This window comes from Hyla sarda, chromosome 3, assembly GCF_029499605.1.
Source record: "Hyla sarda isolate aHylSar1 chromosome 3, aHylSar1.hap1, whole genome shotgun sequence".
NCBI lineage: Eukaryota > Metazoa > Chordata > Amphibia > Anura > Hylidae > Hyla > Hyla sarda.
Window position 1 is genome coordinate 400764630 of NC_079191.1, and position 18385 is coordinate 400783014.

General features: G+C 48.0%; 1 protein-coding gene across 2 annotated transcripts in view; it reads left to right on the forward strand.

Moving 5' to 3' along the window:
* STPG4 (sperm-tail PG-rich repeat containing 4) overlaps positions 1-18385 on the forward strand; it is a 109641-nt gene that overhangs the window by 78734 nt on the left and 12522 nt on the right. For both annotated transcript variants that reach the window (XM_056568092.1, XM_056568091.1), the window contains exon 6: positions 16167-16271. In XM_056568092.1, coding sequence (XP_056424067.1) covers positions 16167-16271 — 105 coding nt within the window. The remainder of the gene's footprint in view (positions 1-16166; positions 16272-18385) is intronic.

Genomic DNA, 18385 nt, shown 5'->3' on the forward strand with positions numbered 1-18385 from the left:
TCCACGCTGAATCTAGACAGATTTGACTGACTTGACTAAGACTGACTAGACTTCACCCCTTGTGTAGCTTACCAGGCTTTGATGTTCCCCTGTGGGGCACTTGGTGATGGAAGCGGGGCTGCGTGACTAGGCCTTGGGTCTCCTCAGGACACCAGACACTCTCAGGTCTTCACTGTTCCTCAGCATGTACTCAAGAGACTGAACTAGCTCCTCCCTGGGTTTATATGGGGGAGACTTAGGAGGGTTCCTATAGGTCACCACACAAGTCATCTGGTCACTGACACCTTCCCTGGTTACAAGACTTAGCAACAACATTTAAAGGCACATAACATTATACAGACAATGCAATAGATATAATTAACCATTTATAATACACAGATTAAGGGGAGACTCAGGGGACACTGCAATAGAGTCCGCCAGACAGGATAGCAAGGGTACGGGGGTACAACTCCTGTACTTGGCCACCGTAAAGGATAGCCTTATGCCTATCTCTATCTAATATAAAGGATAGCCTTATACCTATCTCTATCTTATATGAAGGATAGCCTTATATTTATCTCTATCTTATATGAAGGATAGCCTTATACCTATCCCATGCATGCTTAAACTCCTTCACAATATTTGATGCAACCATTTCTGCAGGAAGGCTATTCCATGCATCCACTACTCTCTCAGTAAAGTAATACAGTAGTTCCTCAACTGACAATGGCTTCAGGTTACAATATTTTCCACATACAAGGTGCCTTACTGGTCCATTGTAACTTGAAACCAGACCCAACCAACATACAATACTACAGACAGTTCAGATCTGCGAAATGTGTCAATGGCCGGAAGATCTGACCAATCAGAATGGACATTTTACTGGCAAAACCCCTGTATTACTGAAGTGCATGCACTGACTGTCTGTCTGGCAGCACCCCCTACAGTACAGGCAGGTATTGCATGTTCTGTACTATTCTTTACCTGTGTCAGGATTAGCTGCTCCTTTAGACACCAGGTGAGAGCGGCTCCATTACATTTTTTTTAGGAAACTGTGTTTACTGTATAGGACCCTGAAGAAGCTCCTGTCCTCTACATTTACAGCTCCCAGCAGATCTTTATTACATGTTATATGTAAGGACTTGCTTTATTTTGTATTAGTTATCTACTTATATCTCTTTAGTTCTTACTTTAACTTATTTTTGGGTTTTAGAACCAATCGCCCGGTTTCCATAGAGTTATGGTCTTAACATACAATTGTCCTCCTGGAATCAATTAATATTGTAACTTGAGGGACCACAGTACTTCCTGATATTACTTTACAACTTTTGCCCCTCTAGGTGGCATTGCAGGGAAATTGAACACTTGTCTTATTTCATCCAAAATTATAGGGGATTTTTGGATGTCCTAACCATAGGATGTCCAGTGATCAGGTCGTACATGGATGTCTATTTAAACAACCAATTTGGAGAAATTGTCTGCATAGTTTTTGCATAGGTGACCCTATTCTTAAAGCTTGTTGCTTTATAATGTATATATACATCAGGATTTGCTCTTTAACAGCTATACACAACTTACTGTGGTGGTGGGGTGTGTGGTGCAGGGAAGATGATGTTACCCTAGGGGCAGATGGCATTAACCCCTTGAATTTGTGACGCCAGGGCGTGGTTTAGCCTAAAAACCACCTGAAGGTATACTGCTGGATCATGGGCTAGGCACGGGGGCAATAAAGACTTCGACGCCAAGTTACGGGCAACGGTAGCTTTACTGAGGGTAGACAGTTGGTAAAGTCTATACTGTTCAGCCAGGGCCCAAGGAGGTGACAGTGATGCAGAGACCTTAAGGGCTTGCTGGGACTTGTCATAGGACTGGACAACTGAATGCAGACCACACTGACTTGACAGATGACTGGGACTGACTTGACTTTACTCATAAAGCTGTGACTTTATCTTACTTGACTTGATGGTGGCTGCAGGACTGGACTTTTGGGTCTCCAACACTCTGGACACACACACTAGGCGACTGCACTGGACCTCAGCTTAGCAGAAGAGCAGAGCTCAAAGAGAGAGAAGCTCCACCCAGGGCTTATATGGGGGAGACTAGCAGGGAGCCCATAGGTCACTCTTGGGATCACCTGGTCACTGGTACCTCCTGTGTAACAATCACATGACATATCACATGGTATAACTCTTAAAGCAACATTACATTTTATAACACTTTACATGGTAAAACATATTTACAATGGGGAAACAAGTGCATGGGGCCTTGTGGACACTGAAGGAGGCTGCCTGACAGGACAGCAGGAGCACAGGGTAACACCTCCCGTCCTGGGCGACCACATTACTGACCTGATGGCTACTTGCACAGTAATTTTAAGTCAGGGCAGAACCACAGCTGATCTCTATAGCCAGGCTACTGCTGCTACTACCCGGATCAGAGATAATGTGGTTGTCACGATGCCGGCTGGCAGGAGGTGGATCCTCTGTGCCAGAGAGGGATGGCGAGGACCGTGCTAGTGGACCGGTTCTAAGACACTACTGGTTTTCACCAGAGCCCGCCGCAAAGCGGGATGGTCTTGCTGCGGCGGTAGTGACCAGGTCGTATCCACTAGCAACGGCTCACCTCTCTGGCTGCTGAAGATAGGCGAGGTACAAGGGAGTAGGCAGAAGCAAGGTCGGACGTAGCAGAAGGTCGGGGGCAGGCGGCAAAGTTCGTAGTCAGGGGAGATAGCAGTAGTTCTGGTACACAGGGTTTAAACACACAAAACGCTTTCACTAGGCACAAGGGCAACAAGATCCGGCAAGGAAGTGCATGGGAGGAGGTTAGATATAGTCAGGGACCAGGTGGAAGCCAATTAAGCTAATTGGGCCAGGCACCAATCATTGGTGCACTGGCCCTTTAAGTCTCAGGGAGCTGGCGCGCGCGCGCCCTAGAGAGCGGAGCCGCGCGCGCCAGCACATGACAGCAGGGGACGGGAACGGGTAAGTGACCTGGGATGCGATTCGCGAGCGGGCGCGTCCCGCTGTGCGAATCGCATCCCCAACGGCCATGACAGAGCAGCGCTCCCGGTCAGCGGGACTGACCGGGGAGCTGCAGGGAGAAAGACGCCGTGAGCGCTCCGGGGAGGAGCGGGGGCCCGGAGCGCTAGGCGTAACAGTACCCCCCCCCTTAGGTCTCCCCTTCTCTTTGTCCGGTAACTGCCTCCCCTGGGATGAGGACACCGGGAAAGGATGGAGGGATTCCTCAACGGCAGGTAGAACAGCAGGAGTAGGAATGGGGAGAGAGGGCAGAGGGCGAGACCTGGCACGGGGCAGTGTGACACCAGGACGAGGGCCATGAGGGGACACAGAGGCTTGCCTGATGGGACTGGGAGGGGGGGAGAGGCATTTCCTGTGGCAGGCAGAGTCCTTAATGACCTTAGGGGGACCGGATACAGGAGGAACCACAGGGTCACGGCAGGGAGTACTGGGAACCGGTTGAAGGCAGTCCTTGGAACAAGAGGGACCCCAACTCTTGATCTCCCCAGTGGACCAATCCAGGGTTGGGGAATGGTGTTGAAGCCAGGGTAGTCCAAGGAGAACTTCAGAAGTGCAATTAGGAAGGACAAAAAATACCATTTCCTCGTGATGAGGTCCGATGCACATTAGGAGGGGCTCCGTGCGGTAACGCACGGTGCAATCCAACCTGGCTCCGTTGACCGCGGAAATGTGGAGTGGCTTGACAAGACGGGTCACCGGAATGCGGAATTTATTCACTAAGGACTCCCGAATAAAATTCCCAGAAGCTCCAGAGTCCAGGCAGGCCACGGCTGAGAGGGGAGAGCTGGCTGAAGTAGAAATCCGAACAGGCACCGTGAGACGTGGAGAAGCCGACTTAGCATCAAGAGACGCCACACCCACGGGAGCTGGGTGCGAGCGTGCGTTTCCCAGACGTGGAGGACGGATTGGGCAATCCACCAAAAAATGTTCAGTACTGGCACAGTACAGACAGAGATTCTCTTCCTTACGGCGATTCCTCTCTTCCAGGGTCAGGCGAGACCGATCCACTTGCATGGCCTCCTCGGCGAGAGGCCTAGGCGCAGATTGCAGTGGAGACTGTGGGAGAGGTGTCCAGAGATCTAAGTCTTTTTCCTGGCGGAGCTCTTGATGCCTCTCAGAAAAACGCATGTCAATGCGAGTGGCTAGATGAATGAGTTCATGCAGGTTAGCAGGAGTCTCTCGTGCGGCCAGAACGTCTTTAATGTTGCTGGATAGGCCTTTTTTAAAGGTCGCGCAGAGAGCCTCATTATTCCAGGATAGTTCAGAAGCAAGAGTACGGAATTGCACGGCGTACTCGCCAACGGAAGAATTACCCTGGACCAGGTTCAGCAGGGCAGTCTCAGCAGAAGAGGCTCGGGCAGGTTCCTCAAAGACACTTCGAATTTCCGAGAAGAAGGAGTGTACAGAGGCAGTGACGGGGTCATTGCGGTCCCAGAGCGGTGTGGCCCATGACAGAGCTTTTCCAGACAGAAGGCTGACTACGAAAGCCACCTTAGACCTTTCAGTAGGAAACTGGTCCGACATCATCTCCATGTGCAGGGAACATTGCGAAAGAAAGCCACGGCAAAACTTAGAGTCCCCATTAAATTTGTCCGGCAAGGACAGGCGGAGGCTAGGAGTGGCCACTCGCTGCGGAAGGGGTGCAGGAGGTGGCGGAGGAGATGATTGCTGCTGCAGTTGCGACTGAAGTTGGTGCACAATGGTGGACATTTCCGACAGCTGGTGGGTTAGATGGGCGATCTGTCGGGATTGCTGGGCGACCACCGTGGTGAGATCAGAGATGGAATGCTGGGGAACCTCAGCGGGATCCATGGCCGGATCTACTGTCACGATGCCGGCTGGCAGGAGGTGGATCCTCTGTGCCAGAGAGGGATGGCGAGGACCGTGCTAGTGGACCGGTTCTAAGACACTACTGGTTTTCACCAGAGCCCGCCGCAAAGCGGGATGGTCTTGCTGCGGCGGTAGTGACCAGGTCGTATCCACTAGCAACGGCTCACCTCTCTGGCTGCTGAAGATAGGCGAGGTACAAGGGAGTAGGCAGAAGCAAGGTCGGACGTAGCAGAAGGTCGGGGGCAGGCGGCAAGGTTCGTAGTCAGGGGAGATAGCAGTAGTTCTGGTACACAGGGTTTAAACACACAAAACGCTTTCACTAGGCACAAGGGCAACAAGATCCGGCAAGGAAGTGCATGGGAGGAGGTTAGATATAGTCAGGGACCAGGTGGAAGCCAATTAAGCTAATTGGGCCAGGCACCAATCATTGGTGCACTGGCCCTTTCCGTCTCAGGGAGCTGGCGCGCGCGCGCCCTAGAGAGCGGAGCCGCGCGCGCCAGCACATGACAGCAGGGGACGGGAACGGGTAAGTGACCTGGGATGCGATTCGCGAGCGGGCGCGTCCCGCTGTGCGAATCGCATCCCCAACGGCCATGACAGAGCAGCGCTCCCGGTCAGCGGGACTGACCGGGGAGCTGCAGGGAGAAAGACGCCGTGAGCGCTCCGGGGAGGAGCGGGGGCCCGGAGCGCTAGGCGTAACAGTGGTCCTGGCAGTTTAGCCCTTTAGATGCCACAGTCAATAGAAGTGTAAGCATTCCCATCCAGGGTGCCACAAGCTGTTGCAAAACTTCAACTGCTAGCCTTTGTCTGTCCGGGCATGCTGGAAATTGTAGTTTTGCAAATGTTGGAGGCACCCTGGTTGGGAAACCCTGAGCTACACTGAAAAAGGAATTCCCCCTGTCTGTAACCCAATGTATAAAAATTAAATGTTATTGAACCTGAACAGTTAATTCCACTTTAAAAAAAATTCATAAAGTCATATGTACCCCAAATGGTCCCAATGAAAACTACAGTTCTTCCTGCAAAAAACAAGCCTTTAAATAACTCTATCAATGGAAAGTTGAATAGTTATGGCTCTCAGAAAATGGTGATACAACAGTGTTTTATTATATACAGGCTATCCAGGAACAGAAAAACAGAGATGATTTAATTTAAAAACAGCGCCACCTCTGTCCTCAGGTTGTGTATGGCATTACAACATGGCTCCATTAAGTTCAATGGAAACACGCTGCAATACTGCACACAACCTGAGGACAGGGGAGGCACTGGTTTTAGAAGAAATCATCTCTATTTTTTTATTCCTGAGTAACTCCTTTAAGTGTTTTTATTGTGCAAAAGTGCTTAAAAACTGTAAAACCCATATAATTTTTGTATTGCAATAACAGAAATGGCCTACAGAGGAAAGCTAACATGCGATTTATACTGCATAGTAAATGTCATAAAATCAAAACCCAAAAATTTAAGGGGTTCTCCACCATTAGGTGATTTTAGTACGTACCTGGCAGACAGTAATGGACATGCTTAGGAAGGATCTGCGCTTGTCTTTGGGCTAGATGGCTATGTTGTGAGATTTCCATAATACTGTGGCTAGCTTTTTGTGAACTGGTATTTCCTGTTTGACTTTTCTTTTTTTGACTACAAATCCGACGATTCAATTTTCCTCCCCCCACACATCCGCCACCCCTCCCATTGAAACATAAATGAGCTGCATCCATTCAAAAGACCTGTGGTTTTCAATCAGGGTGCCTACAGCTGTTGCATTAGTTGCAGTTGATCTCTCTCCCACCAAGCGATCGCTCCACCCACTGAAGCAGACAGGCTCCCTGTCATCAGCTGACTAGTGAGTCAGGTCTCGGCCGCATTGCAAGCTGGGAAAAATCTGAGACAACAGTAATTTTGCATGCTGCTAAAAATAAATATTGGGGTGAAAATCACAGAAGAACTGTGAGAAAACCATCACATACAGGTACAGACACTATATTATGAACTACACCAACTTTACAGCCCCTGTAGCACAGTCAAATAAAAAAAATCCTGGAATACCCCTTTAAACCAAAGAAATTGCACAATTGGTATATTGTTTGCATCAACTTAAAATAATAATAATTTAAACATTTCAGTACATTATATGAACCCAGAATTAATTCATTAAAACATACTAATCTTTCACAAAACAAGAACTCATATGACTACTTCAAAACATTAAAAAAGTTATGGCTCCTGTAGCGATTTAAAAATATTGCTGTGTCCTCAAAGCCAAAACTAGCTGTGTCCTAAAGAGGTTAATAAATATTGTTTAATAAAAATCCAAATGATGTGATGTGTTAAATGTCACTCTGTAATTAGTTGCTCTTTAACAGTAATTACATTTGGTACAATGTGTATCACTGTCAACTTGGCAGTAAAAACTAGATAAAAATAATCTTTGTATTGCAGAAAATATGACTGTAGGACAGAAGTAGGGCCAAGCCGTTCCATTCTAAATAACTTAATAAATTGGGCTGGTTACATTAGGGAGATTTCATGTACTGTCTAAATACTGTCTAAATACTGCCACGCCCCCTCCCATAGGCTTGCATTGAGGGGCGGAGTGTGATGTCACATGGGGGCGGAGCATGACGTCACACGGGGGATGGAGGCGTGACGTCACACGCCATCGGTCCTGTGGTCGCCGGTAATCAGACTCGGAGCGAACATGCTCAGGGGGCTGATTATAAACGGGGTGCCGCGTGCAAGATCACGGGGGTCCCCAGCAGCGGGACTCCCGCGATCAGGCATCTTATCCCCTATCCATAGGCGTGCGCAGCCTATTGCATTAGGGTGTGCACCCTAAAGCACAAACTCACTCCGCGCATGCGTGTGTGTGTGTGTGTGTGTGTGTGTGTTTATGTATGTATGTATATATATATATATATATATATATACACACACATACATATACACACACACACTCCTGCTTGCATAGTGTAGGAGGATTGTATCCAGGGCCGGTTTTAGGCTTAACATGGCCATGGGCAAAATCAGAAGTGGGGTCCCAAAAGTCGTAATAGTGCACTAATCAGATTAGCACTATTAGTCACTTCAAATACCATAAAAAATATCTAAAAAGCAAAAAAAAAAAATGGTACCGATAAAAACTACAAATCACAGCGCTAAAAATGACCCTCACATCCCCATATACAGAAAAATAAAAGTGCTATAGGGATCAAAATAGTACAATTTTATATTTTTGTATAGTTCCCCCACATTAGGTTGGCAGTATAAATCTCCCACATTAGGATGGAAATATATTTCCCCCACATTAGGTTGGCAGTATAGTTCCCCCACATTAGGTGCAGTACAGTTCCCCCACATTAGGTTAGTAGTACAGTTCCCCCACATTAGGTTGGCAGTATAGTTCCCCCACATTAGGTTGGCAGTATAGTTCCCCCACATTAGGTTAGTAGTACAGTTCCTCCACATTAGGTGCAGTACAGTTCCCCCACAGGTGCAATATAGTTCCCCCACATTAGGTGCAGTACAGTTCCCCCACATTAGGTGTAGTATAGTTCCCCAACATTAGGTGCAGTATAGTTCCCCACATTAGGTGCAGTACAGTTCCCCCACATTAGGTGCAGTACAGTTCCCCCACATTAGGTGCAATATAGTTCCCCCACATTAGGTGCAGTATAGTTCCCCCACATTATGTGCAATATAGTTCCCCCACATTAGGTGCAATACAGTTCCCCCACATTAGGTGCAATATAGTTCCCCCACATTAGGTGCAGTACAGTTCCCCCACATTAGGTGCAGTATAGTTCCCCCACATTAGGTGCAGTACAGTTCCCCCACATTAGGTGCAGTATAGTTCTCCACATTAGGTGCAGTATAGTTCCCCCACATTAGGTGCAGTATAGTTATAATTGTAGGGAGGAGGACAAGTCTAGAATTTACCATGAGGCTTACGGGACTAATTCTACCCCTGATCTTATATTTGCCAAGGGGTTCAATGGGCGGAGCCAAAGGGTTGTCAAAATTAGGTTTTGCCTAGAGTGTCAGAAATCCATGCACCAGCCCTGACTAGACCTCCCACTTGTGTGTATGTTTGCTGGTGTTTATAGGGATGCATTTGATGTGGATTTGAAAAAAAAATAGTAAGTTGAATGGTAAAACTCATGTTTTTCTTTACTTGGCAAACAGAAGAACACTTTTACTGTATGATGGGGGCACAGAGGGGGGAATATTCCAAATATAATTTTTTTTTTGCACCAGATTGGTTGAAAAAGTGATGCGGCACCCAGCGAGCTTGGAGCAGCAGGCACGTTGTAGTTTTGGGTCTGCAGCTGTGTGTGTGTGTGTGTGTGTGTGTGTGAAGTGCTGTGTGTGAGTGTGGGGGGGGGGGGGGTGCTGTGTGTGAGTGTGGGGGGGGGGGTGCTGTGTGTGTGTGTGGAGGGGATGCTGTGTGTGTGTGTGTGTGTGTGTGTGTGGGGTGCTGTGTGTGTGTGTGGAGGGGGTGCTGTGTGTGAGTGTGGGGGGGGGGGTGCTGTGTGTGTGTGTGTGTGTGTGTGTGGAGGGGGTGCTGTGTGTGAGTGTGGGGGGGGGTGCTGTGTGTGTGTGTGGAGGGGATGCTGTGTGTGTGTGTGTGTGTGTGTGTGTGGGGTGCTGTGTGTGTGTGTGGAGGGGGTGCTGTGTGTGAGTGTGGGGGGGGGGGGGTGCTGTGTGTGTGTGTGTGTGTGTGTGTGGAGGGGGAGCTGTGTGTGAGTGTGTGTGTGAAGTGCTGTGTGTGAGTGTGTGGGGGGGGGGTGCTGTGTGTGAGTGTGGGGGGGGTGCTGTGTGTGTGTGTGGAGGGGATGCTGTGTGTGTGTGTGTGTGTGTGGGGTGCTGTGTGTGTGTGTGGAGGGGGTGCTGTGTGTGAGTGTGTGGGGGGGGTGCTGTGTGTGTGTGTGTGTGTGTGTGGAGGGGGTGCTGTGTGTGAGTGTGGGGGGGGGGTGCTGTGTGTGAGTGTGGGGGGGGGGGGTGCTGTGTGTGAGTGTGGGGGGGGGGTGCTGTGTGTGTGTGTGGAGGGGATGCTGTGTGTGTGTGTGTGTGTGTGTGGGGTGCTGTGTGTGTGTGTGGAGGGGGTGCTGTGTGTGAGTGTGGGGGGGGGGTGCTGTGTGTGTGTGTGTGTGTGTGTGTGTGGAGGGGGTGCTGTGTGTGAGTGTGGGGGGGGGGTGCTGTGTGTGTGTGTGGAGGGGATGCTGTGTGTGTGTGTGTGTGTGTGTGTGTGTGTGTGGGGTGCTGTGTGTGTGTGTGGAGGGGGTGCTGTGTGTGAGTGTGGGGGGGGGGTGCTGTGTGTGTGTGTGTGTGTGTGGAGGGGGTGCTGTGTGTGAGTGTGTGTGTGAAGTGCTGTGTGTGAGTGTGGGGGGGGGGCTGTGTGTGTGTGTGGAGGGGATGCTGTGTGTGTGTGTGTGTGTGTGTGTGTGGGGTGCTGTGTGTGTGTGTGGAGGGGGTGCTGTGTGTGAGTGTGGGGGGGGGGTGCTGTGTGTGTGTGTGTGTGTGTGGAGGGGGTGCTGTGTGTGAGTGTGGGGGGGGGTGCTGTGTGTGTGTGTGGAGGGGGTGCTGTGTGTGAGTGTGGGGGGGGGGGTGCTGTGCGTGTGTGTGGAGGGGGTGCTGTGTGTGAGTGTGGGGGGGGGGGGTGCTGTGTGTGTGTGGGGGGGTGCTGTGTGTGAGTGTGGGGGGGTGCTGTGTGTGTGTGTGGAGGGGATGCTGTGTGTGAGTGTGGGGGGGGTGCTGTGTGTGTGTGGAGGGGGTGCTGTGTGTGAGTGTGGGGGGTGCTGTGCGTGTGTGTGGAGGGGGTGCTGTGTGTGAGTGTGGGGGGGTGCTGTGTGTGTGAGTGTGGGGGGGGGGGGGTGCTGTGTGTGAGTGTGGGGGGGTGCTGTGTGTGAGTGTGTGGGGGGGTGCTGTGTGTGAGTGTGGGGGGGGGGTGCTGTGTGTGTGTGTGTGGAGGGGGTGCTGTGTGTGAGTGTGGGTGGTGGTGCTGTGTGTGGGGGTGGTACTGTGTGTGTTTGAGGGGTGCTATGGGTGCTGTGTGGGGGATTGTGTACATAATACATACATAATATAAAATACATACATAATACATAAAAAAATAAAAAAAATGTTTATTTCAGCTACCGGGTAGGTGCTGTAGTAGTTTTTAGTATATTTGCTGGTAGAAGAGCACGGACTGCAGAGAGTGGGCCAGAAGTATAGTATATAGTATAGTAGAAGAGCACGGACTGCAGAGAGTGGGCCGTGTCCCGTGTATCAGAACAAAGGAAAAAAGAAAGTGGCCTCTTTCAAGGTGCTTGTAGTATTAAAACATCAAACCTTTAATCTGTATGCATTAAAAATAGAAAAAGGTGACATCAATCATTAAAGAGAAGTGAAACGCCAACACGTTTTGAGCAAAATGTAGCTCTTAATCATGGCTATATGTAGCCCAAAACGCACTGGAGTCTCACTTTTCTTTTATGATGTCACATTTTTCTATTTTTAATGTATACAGATTAAAGGTTTGATGGTTTAATAACTACGTTATCCTTGGAAGAGCTGGAGGAAACTTTCTTTTTTCTTTTGTTCTGATTCATAATACATACATACACACATCATACATACATACACACATCATACATGCATAACCTACACACACACATATATATATATATATATATATATATATATTATATATATACACACACATACATACATAATGCATAAATACATACTATATGCATGCAAACATCATACATGCATAACCTACACACACATATATATATATATATATATAAACACATACATACATAATGCATAAATACATACTATATGCATACAAACATCATACATATATAATACATGCATACATCATACATACATATGCACACCATACATAATACATACACAAATCCATTATATATACACACACATCATACATAAATACATCATACATACATAACATACAGTACATACATAACATATATATGGTATGTATGTACTGTATGTTCTGTATGTATGATGTGTGTATGTATGATCTATTTATGTATGATGTGTGTGTATATATAATGGATTTGTGTATGTATTATGTATGGTGTGCATATGTATGTATAATGTATGTGTTATATATGTATGATGTTTGTATTTATGCATTATATATATATATATGTATATATATTATACATATATAATGCATAAATACAAACATCATACATATATAATACATACATAATACATACATATGCACACCATACATAATACATACACAAATCCATTATATATACACACACATCATACATAAATAGATCATACACACACACACCATACATACATATTACACACATCCCACCCCCCTCCCGTCCTTGGTCTGTGCACTTTTCTTACCTGCGGCAGCCATGTTGGGGTCAGAGGCCGGGCACGTCCACTCCCATCTGCTGCACACTTTGCACCATCGCCCACTTCTTCCTCATGCCGAGGAATGGACACTCGGTGCCAGGAGTTGCGGCCAGGATCATCCCAGGAGGTGTAAGCAGACGTGCGCAGCTGCGGGGCAGCCCCTGCGTCTGCAGTTAGCGCAGCAGTGTGCGCGGCCGGGGAAGGAGCGGCCCGGAGGAAGGGGAAAAGAGTGGCCCAGAGGAAGGGGGGATAGAGCGGCCCGGAGGAAGGGGATGGAGCGGCCGGAGGAAGGGGGATAGAGCGGCCAGAGGACGGGGGATAGAGCGGCCGGAGGACGGGGGATAGAGCGGCCCGGAGGAAGGGGATAGAGCGGCCCGGAGGAAGGGGATGGAGCGGCCGGAGGAAGGGGGATAGAGCGGCCAGAGGACGGGGGATAGAGCGGCCGGAGGACGGGGGATAGAGCGGCCCGGAGGAAGGGGATAGAGCGGCCCAGAGGAAGGGGGGATAGAGCGGCCGGAGGACGGGGGATAAAGCGGCCTGAGCCGCAAATAAAAAAAAAATGCATTTTTAAACATCAGGGCACACCGGATGTTTAAAAATGCATTTTTTTTTTTAATTTGCTGCTCCGGCCAATCTATCCCCCGTCCTCCGGCTGGTGATGTCGGGGATGTCTGGTGGGGCTGGGGTTTAGTAGTGAGGGAAAAAAAAAAGTCCTGCAGCAGCAGGCCGCGGCTGCGGTGATTAGGGTGTGCCTGTGCACACTCGCCACACCCCGTGCGCACGCCTATGCCCCTATCCTTTGGATAGGGGATAAGATGTCTAAGCACCGGAGAACCCCTTTAAGGGATTTGTATGCCTAATATACATGACTATATAACTCCGCCTATCATACATACTACTTCATGTACCACCTCCAGTCCTGCACATGTACACTAGTACCAGATAATGGTGGGGAGGAGGCAGCAAGAGGCTGCGCATGGCAGTGAAAACTGCATGACGCCGAGTGAGCTCAGTCAGCTGGGACTTGGGACGGTGAGGGGTGGTACATAACTTATAGAGGCTGGGCCTGCGTTGCGGGATTGGCGGGACCCGCAGACATAGCCCACTCCTGCCTGCAGCAACCTCATTACCACCTGCGTCCACAAGTTTTGTATTGTGTTCCGCAGGATCCCAATTCTGAAGAAGAACTCTACAGTGGACAGTCAAAAATGGCTGCACTGAGGTCCTTTTGAGAGTTCTATCAATCCAAGTCTTATAGAGGGAGTGGACTGGTGGGGTTAAAAGGGGTATTCTGGTGGAAAACCATTTTAAATCAACTGGTGCCAAAACGTTGAACATATTTGTTAAATTACCTCTATTTAAACCCTTCAAGTACTTTTCAGCTGCTGTATACTACAGAGGAAGTTGTGTAATTCTTTTCTGTCTGACCACAGTGCTCTCTGCTGCCACCTCTGTCCATGTCAGGAACTCTTCAGAGTAGGAGCAAATCTCCATAGCAAACCTATCCTGCTCCGGACAGTTCCTGACATGGACAGCGGTGTCAGCAGAGAGCACTGTGGACTGGAAAGAACTACACAACTTCCTGTGGAGCATACAGCAGCTGAAAAGAGGGACCCTAACTATTCAAGTTTAAGTAAGTTATTCAACCTGCTGCATAACAAGTGAAGGTTAAAGGGGTATTCCAGGCAAAAACTTTTTTATATATATCAACTGGCTCCAGAAAGTTAAACAGATTTGTAAATTACTTCTATTAAAAAATCTTAATCCTTTCAGTACTTATGAGCTTCTGAAGTTAAGGTTGCTCTTTTCTGTCTAAGTGCTCTCTGATGACACCTGTCTCGGGAAACGCCCAGTTTAGAAGAGGTTTGCTATGGGGATTTGCTTCTAAACTGGGCGTTTCCCGAGACAGGTGTCATCAGAGAGCACTTAGACAGAAAAGAACAACCTTAACTTCAGAAGCTCAAAAGTACTGAAAGGATTAAGATTTTTTAATAGAAGTAATTTACAAATCTGTTTAACTTTCTGGAGCCAGTTGATATATAAAAAAAAGTTTTTGCCTGGATAACCCCTTTAAGTATTGCATTGTGTTTGAGTTTCTGTGAAATGTAACCAATAGAACAAATGAAGTATCAGGGCAATACCTATACCTGGTGACTGATGCAGCACCGTGTGTAACACTAAAGAACAGAAAGCATTTCTATTATGTATAAAATACGTAGCTAAAGTTTCATCCAATCAGATTTCCCCCAACACCTCCTCTCAAGGGAGTTTTACAAGGCCTCAACCTACATGCAGCATTATATTTTTATTTAGCTTGTAATCATTATGTACCCTGTTTCCCCCGAAAATACACCCTACCCCGAAAATAAACCCTAGCTGGATTATCGGGGTGGGCTGCAATGTAAGCCCTACCCCGAAAATAAGACCTAGGCCGGGAGTTGTAGTTTTGCGACATCTGAAGGTCCGCAGGTTGAAGACCACTGACCTAGGCAATGCCCGGGCTGCAAATATTAAAAAACAAACTTTAACTTACCATACCTTCGTCCTCCGTTCCCCCGTTGGGACGTCACAGAGCCTTCAGCCTATCACCGGCCGCAGCGATGTCCCACCTCGGCCGATGATAGGCTGAGCGCATAGTCATGTGAGGAGCCGGCCGGCTTCTTACATGACAGTGGGCTCAGCCTATCATCGGCAGAGGCGGGACATCGCTGCGGCCGGTGATAGGCTGAAGGCTCTGTGACGTTCCCATCCCCAGGAAGCAGCAAGAACAGCGGAGGGACCATGAGGCCGGTTCCTTAGCAACGGGGGAACGGAGGACGAAGGTAGAGTCAAAATTAGTTTTTTAATATTTGCAGCCCGGGCACAGGAATACAAAGTACAAGTAGTGATAATTATTTGGCAGGGGGGGGGGGGAGAGAAGCTGTGCTCGCAGGTGACATACGATTAGTCTCCTGATGTGGGGTGCAGCGCTGGGGGGACGTTGGGGGGGCAGAGCTGCACCCATCACATGATGATGATGGGGGGGGGGGGGTAAATATCGTTAAATGTTGTTCAATGTACATAGCGTAAATAAATAAGCTCTACCCTGAAAATAAGCCCTAGTGTGTTTTTTGTGACTAAAATTAATATAAGACCCGGTCTTATTTTCGGGGAAACACTGTATGTAGAAGAAATGTTACATTATATAATGCACAATGTTTACAGGGGTACACTGATGAATTTTTATTTTGTATCTTGAGATGCCCAAGCTGGCTGCCTCAATTAGGGTATGTTCACACTGCGGAATCCCCGCAAAATTCCATGAGCGGAATTCCACCAGTAAAATTCTGCACATTGAACGGTAGCATCTGTGTGAATGGGTCTCCGCGAGACCCATTCACACTGCAGAATTTCAGCGGCGGACAATTCCGCCGCTTAAATTGTTCCGCGCAAAGAGAGAACATGTTCATTCTTTGCGCGGAAGTCCGCAAGCTCTGCATAGCCATCAATGTCGACGGCGCAGTGCCGCGCGATCCTACGGCCGCCGCCAGCTGCCAGGCTGAATCTCCACTCGCTGAATTCCACGAGCGGAGAATCAGCAATGATTTTGGAAATGTTCAGCAGCCCCATAGAGAATGAATTGAGTGCTGGCCCCGCGTTGTCCCCAATTTTGAGATCAACTTCTTATTCCTTATTCCAGGGATTCCATACACGAGTGCCTCCAGCTGTTGCTAAACTACAACTCCCAGCATGCCCGGACAGCCTTTGGCTGTCCGGGCATGCTGGGAGTTGTAGTTTTGCAACAGCAGGAGGCACCGTGGTTAAAAAAAAAAAAAGACACTGCTTTATTCTGTAGATAGGGGATCACGGATGGGAATACTCATTTCTTCAAATATTACAAATGTTTAATTTGAATTCACAATCGTAACAAAGATGTTTTTTTGGGTTTTCTAGAGAGAAGGTCCAGGACCTGGCAACTATAATCTGAAATACACCTCTTCTCCCAGCATTTCATCGAGCTTTAAATCCAGTGTGCCCAGATTCCGCTCAACATATAGTGTAAGTTCTAAGAACGTGTAAAAGAATATTATAGTTTGCATGAATGAATTATTATTGCACATAAAACATTTAGTAACGCTATAAATAGATTGCACTACTTCTATAGCTAAATATGGATCCAGAATTAGGGTCCGTTCACACGGGCGAATTACCTGCGTACTTTCCGAAATGCATTTGCTGCGGAAAATCTGCAGCAAATTTTGCTACCATTGACTTCAATAGGTCCGCAGAAAATCAGCAATAGAGGCAGATTTGCAGATTTGCCTTTGGACACATTGAAGTCAATGGTAGCAAAATCGATTTTTCTGCAGCAAATACGTTGCGGAAAATCCGCAAGTAATCCGCCCCTTTGAATGGACCCTTACATCCAGAGCTGCATTAACAATACTTCAGACTTCAGAGCTGAGGTGTCCCTGCATTCCCTGGCTGTGGTGACTTACATTCTGGGAAGTACGGGGTGCAGTTGCCCATAGCAACCAATCAGATCGCTTCTTTTATTTTTTCAGTGGCCTTTTTTTAAAAATGAAAGAAGCGATCTGATTGGTTGCTACGGGAAACTGCACCACCTTTGCTCTTCACAGGTTTTGGGGAAGATTTATCAAAACTTGTGTAGAGGAAGAATGGTGCAGTTGCCCATGACAACCAATCAGATTGCCTCTGAAAAAAAAGAAAGAAGCGAGCTGATTGGTTGTTATGGGCAACTGCATCACTTTTGCTCTTCACAGGTTTTGATGAATCTCCCCCTGTGTGTTTTTACCTACATGACCACTTTTTGCAGGCACTTTCCGCTCTGGCCTATAGGTGAGGGTCTTGAAGGGATGACCCCCCCATCTAATACATTTGAATGTAGTCATAGGGTTTTTTGGAAATGCTTTTTCTAATTCTTTAAAGGGGTACTCCGGTGGAAAACATTTTTTTTATTTTTTTTAATCAACTGGTGCCAGGAAGTTAAACAGATTTGTAAATTACTTCTATTTAAAAGTCTCCTTTGGATAGGGGATAAGATGCCAGGGGCGGAGTAGCCCTTTAAATGTGCCTGCTCGGTGCGGCAATTCGCCTCTCCGAGCAGACACATTGCGATGTGTGAGTTGCCGCGCATGCCGGAGCATCGTTACGTCATGGCTCCGCCCCTCATGACATCACGGCCGACAACCGTCACGCCCCCTTCCCATAGACTTGTATTGACGGGGACGGGCCGTGACGTCACGAGGGGCGGAGCCGTGACGTAACGATGCTCCGGCCCCTGTATTGCCCGTCATTACGTGCAGAGCGATCTCGATCTGCGCAGTAATGATAGCCGGGTGCTGCAGCAGCGATCCCCAGGGTCCCCAGCAGCGGGACCCCGGCGATCTGACATCTTATCCCCTATCCTTTGGATAGGGGATAAGATGTCTAGGGGCGGAGTACCCCTTTAAGGGCACCAAACAGAGGTCCTTCAGCGGCGGATCTGTAGCGTAAAATACTCTGTAAATCCGCACGTGTGAATGTACCCTAAAGGGGGGAAAAAAACTGATTTCAGATGAACTGGTGCTAGAAAGTTAAACAGATTTGTAAATTACTTATATTTAAAAAATCTTAAGCCTTCCCGTACTTACCAGATGCTCCAGATTAAGTTGTGTAGTTCTTTCCAGTCTGATCTCCGGAGTACCCCTTTAAAGTCAATGAGTGCTTTAGGCTATGTTCACACCACAGAATTTCCGTGCGGAATTCTGCATTGGAATTCTGCACAGAGATTCCTCCGCTGCAGAGTCCCGTTGAATTCCACAAGATTCTGCTGCGCAGTGCACATGGCGGAATTTCCAAGCCAGATGTTTCCAACCCAGAAATCCCGAATTCCATGTCCGCAGAAAGAATTAACCTGTTCACTCTTTCTGCGGACTCCGTTTGTAATGAATAGCTGTCTAGGAGACAGGTCGTTCCTGTGCGGTCCTAGCACCGTCTCAGAAATCTGTGGACATTCTGTGGTGTGAACATAGCCTAAGCTGCATCGGCGACTGCAATCAGACCTGAGGGAACCTTGAAATCAAATTCATGAGATGAGGATACCCTTTTTAAGTTTAGTTTTAAAGGGGTTCTCCACTGGGAAATAAAAAAATTCTAAATAAACTGGTGCC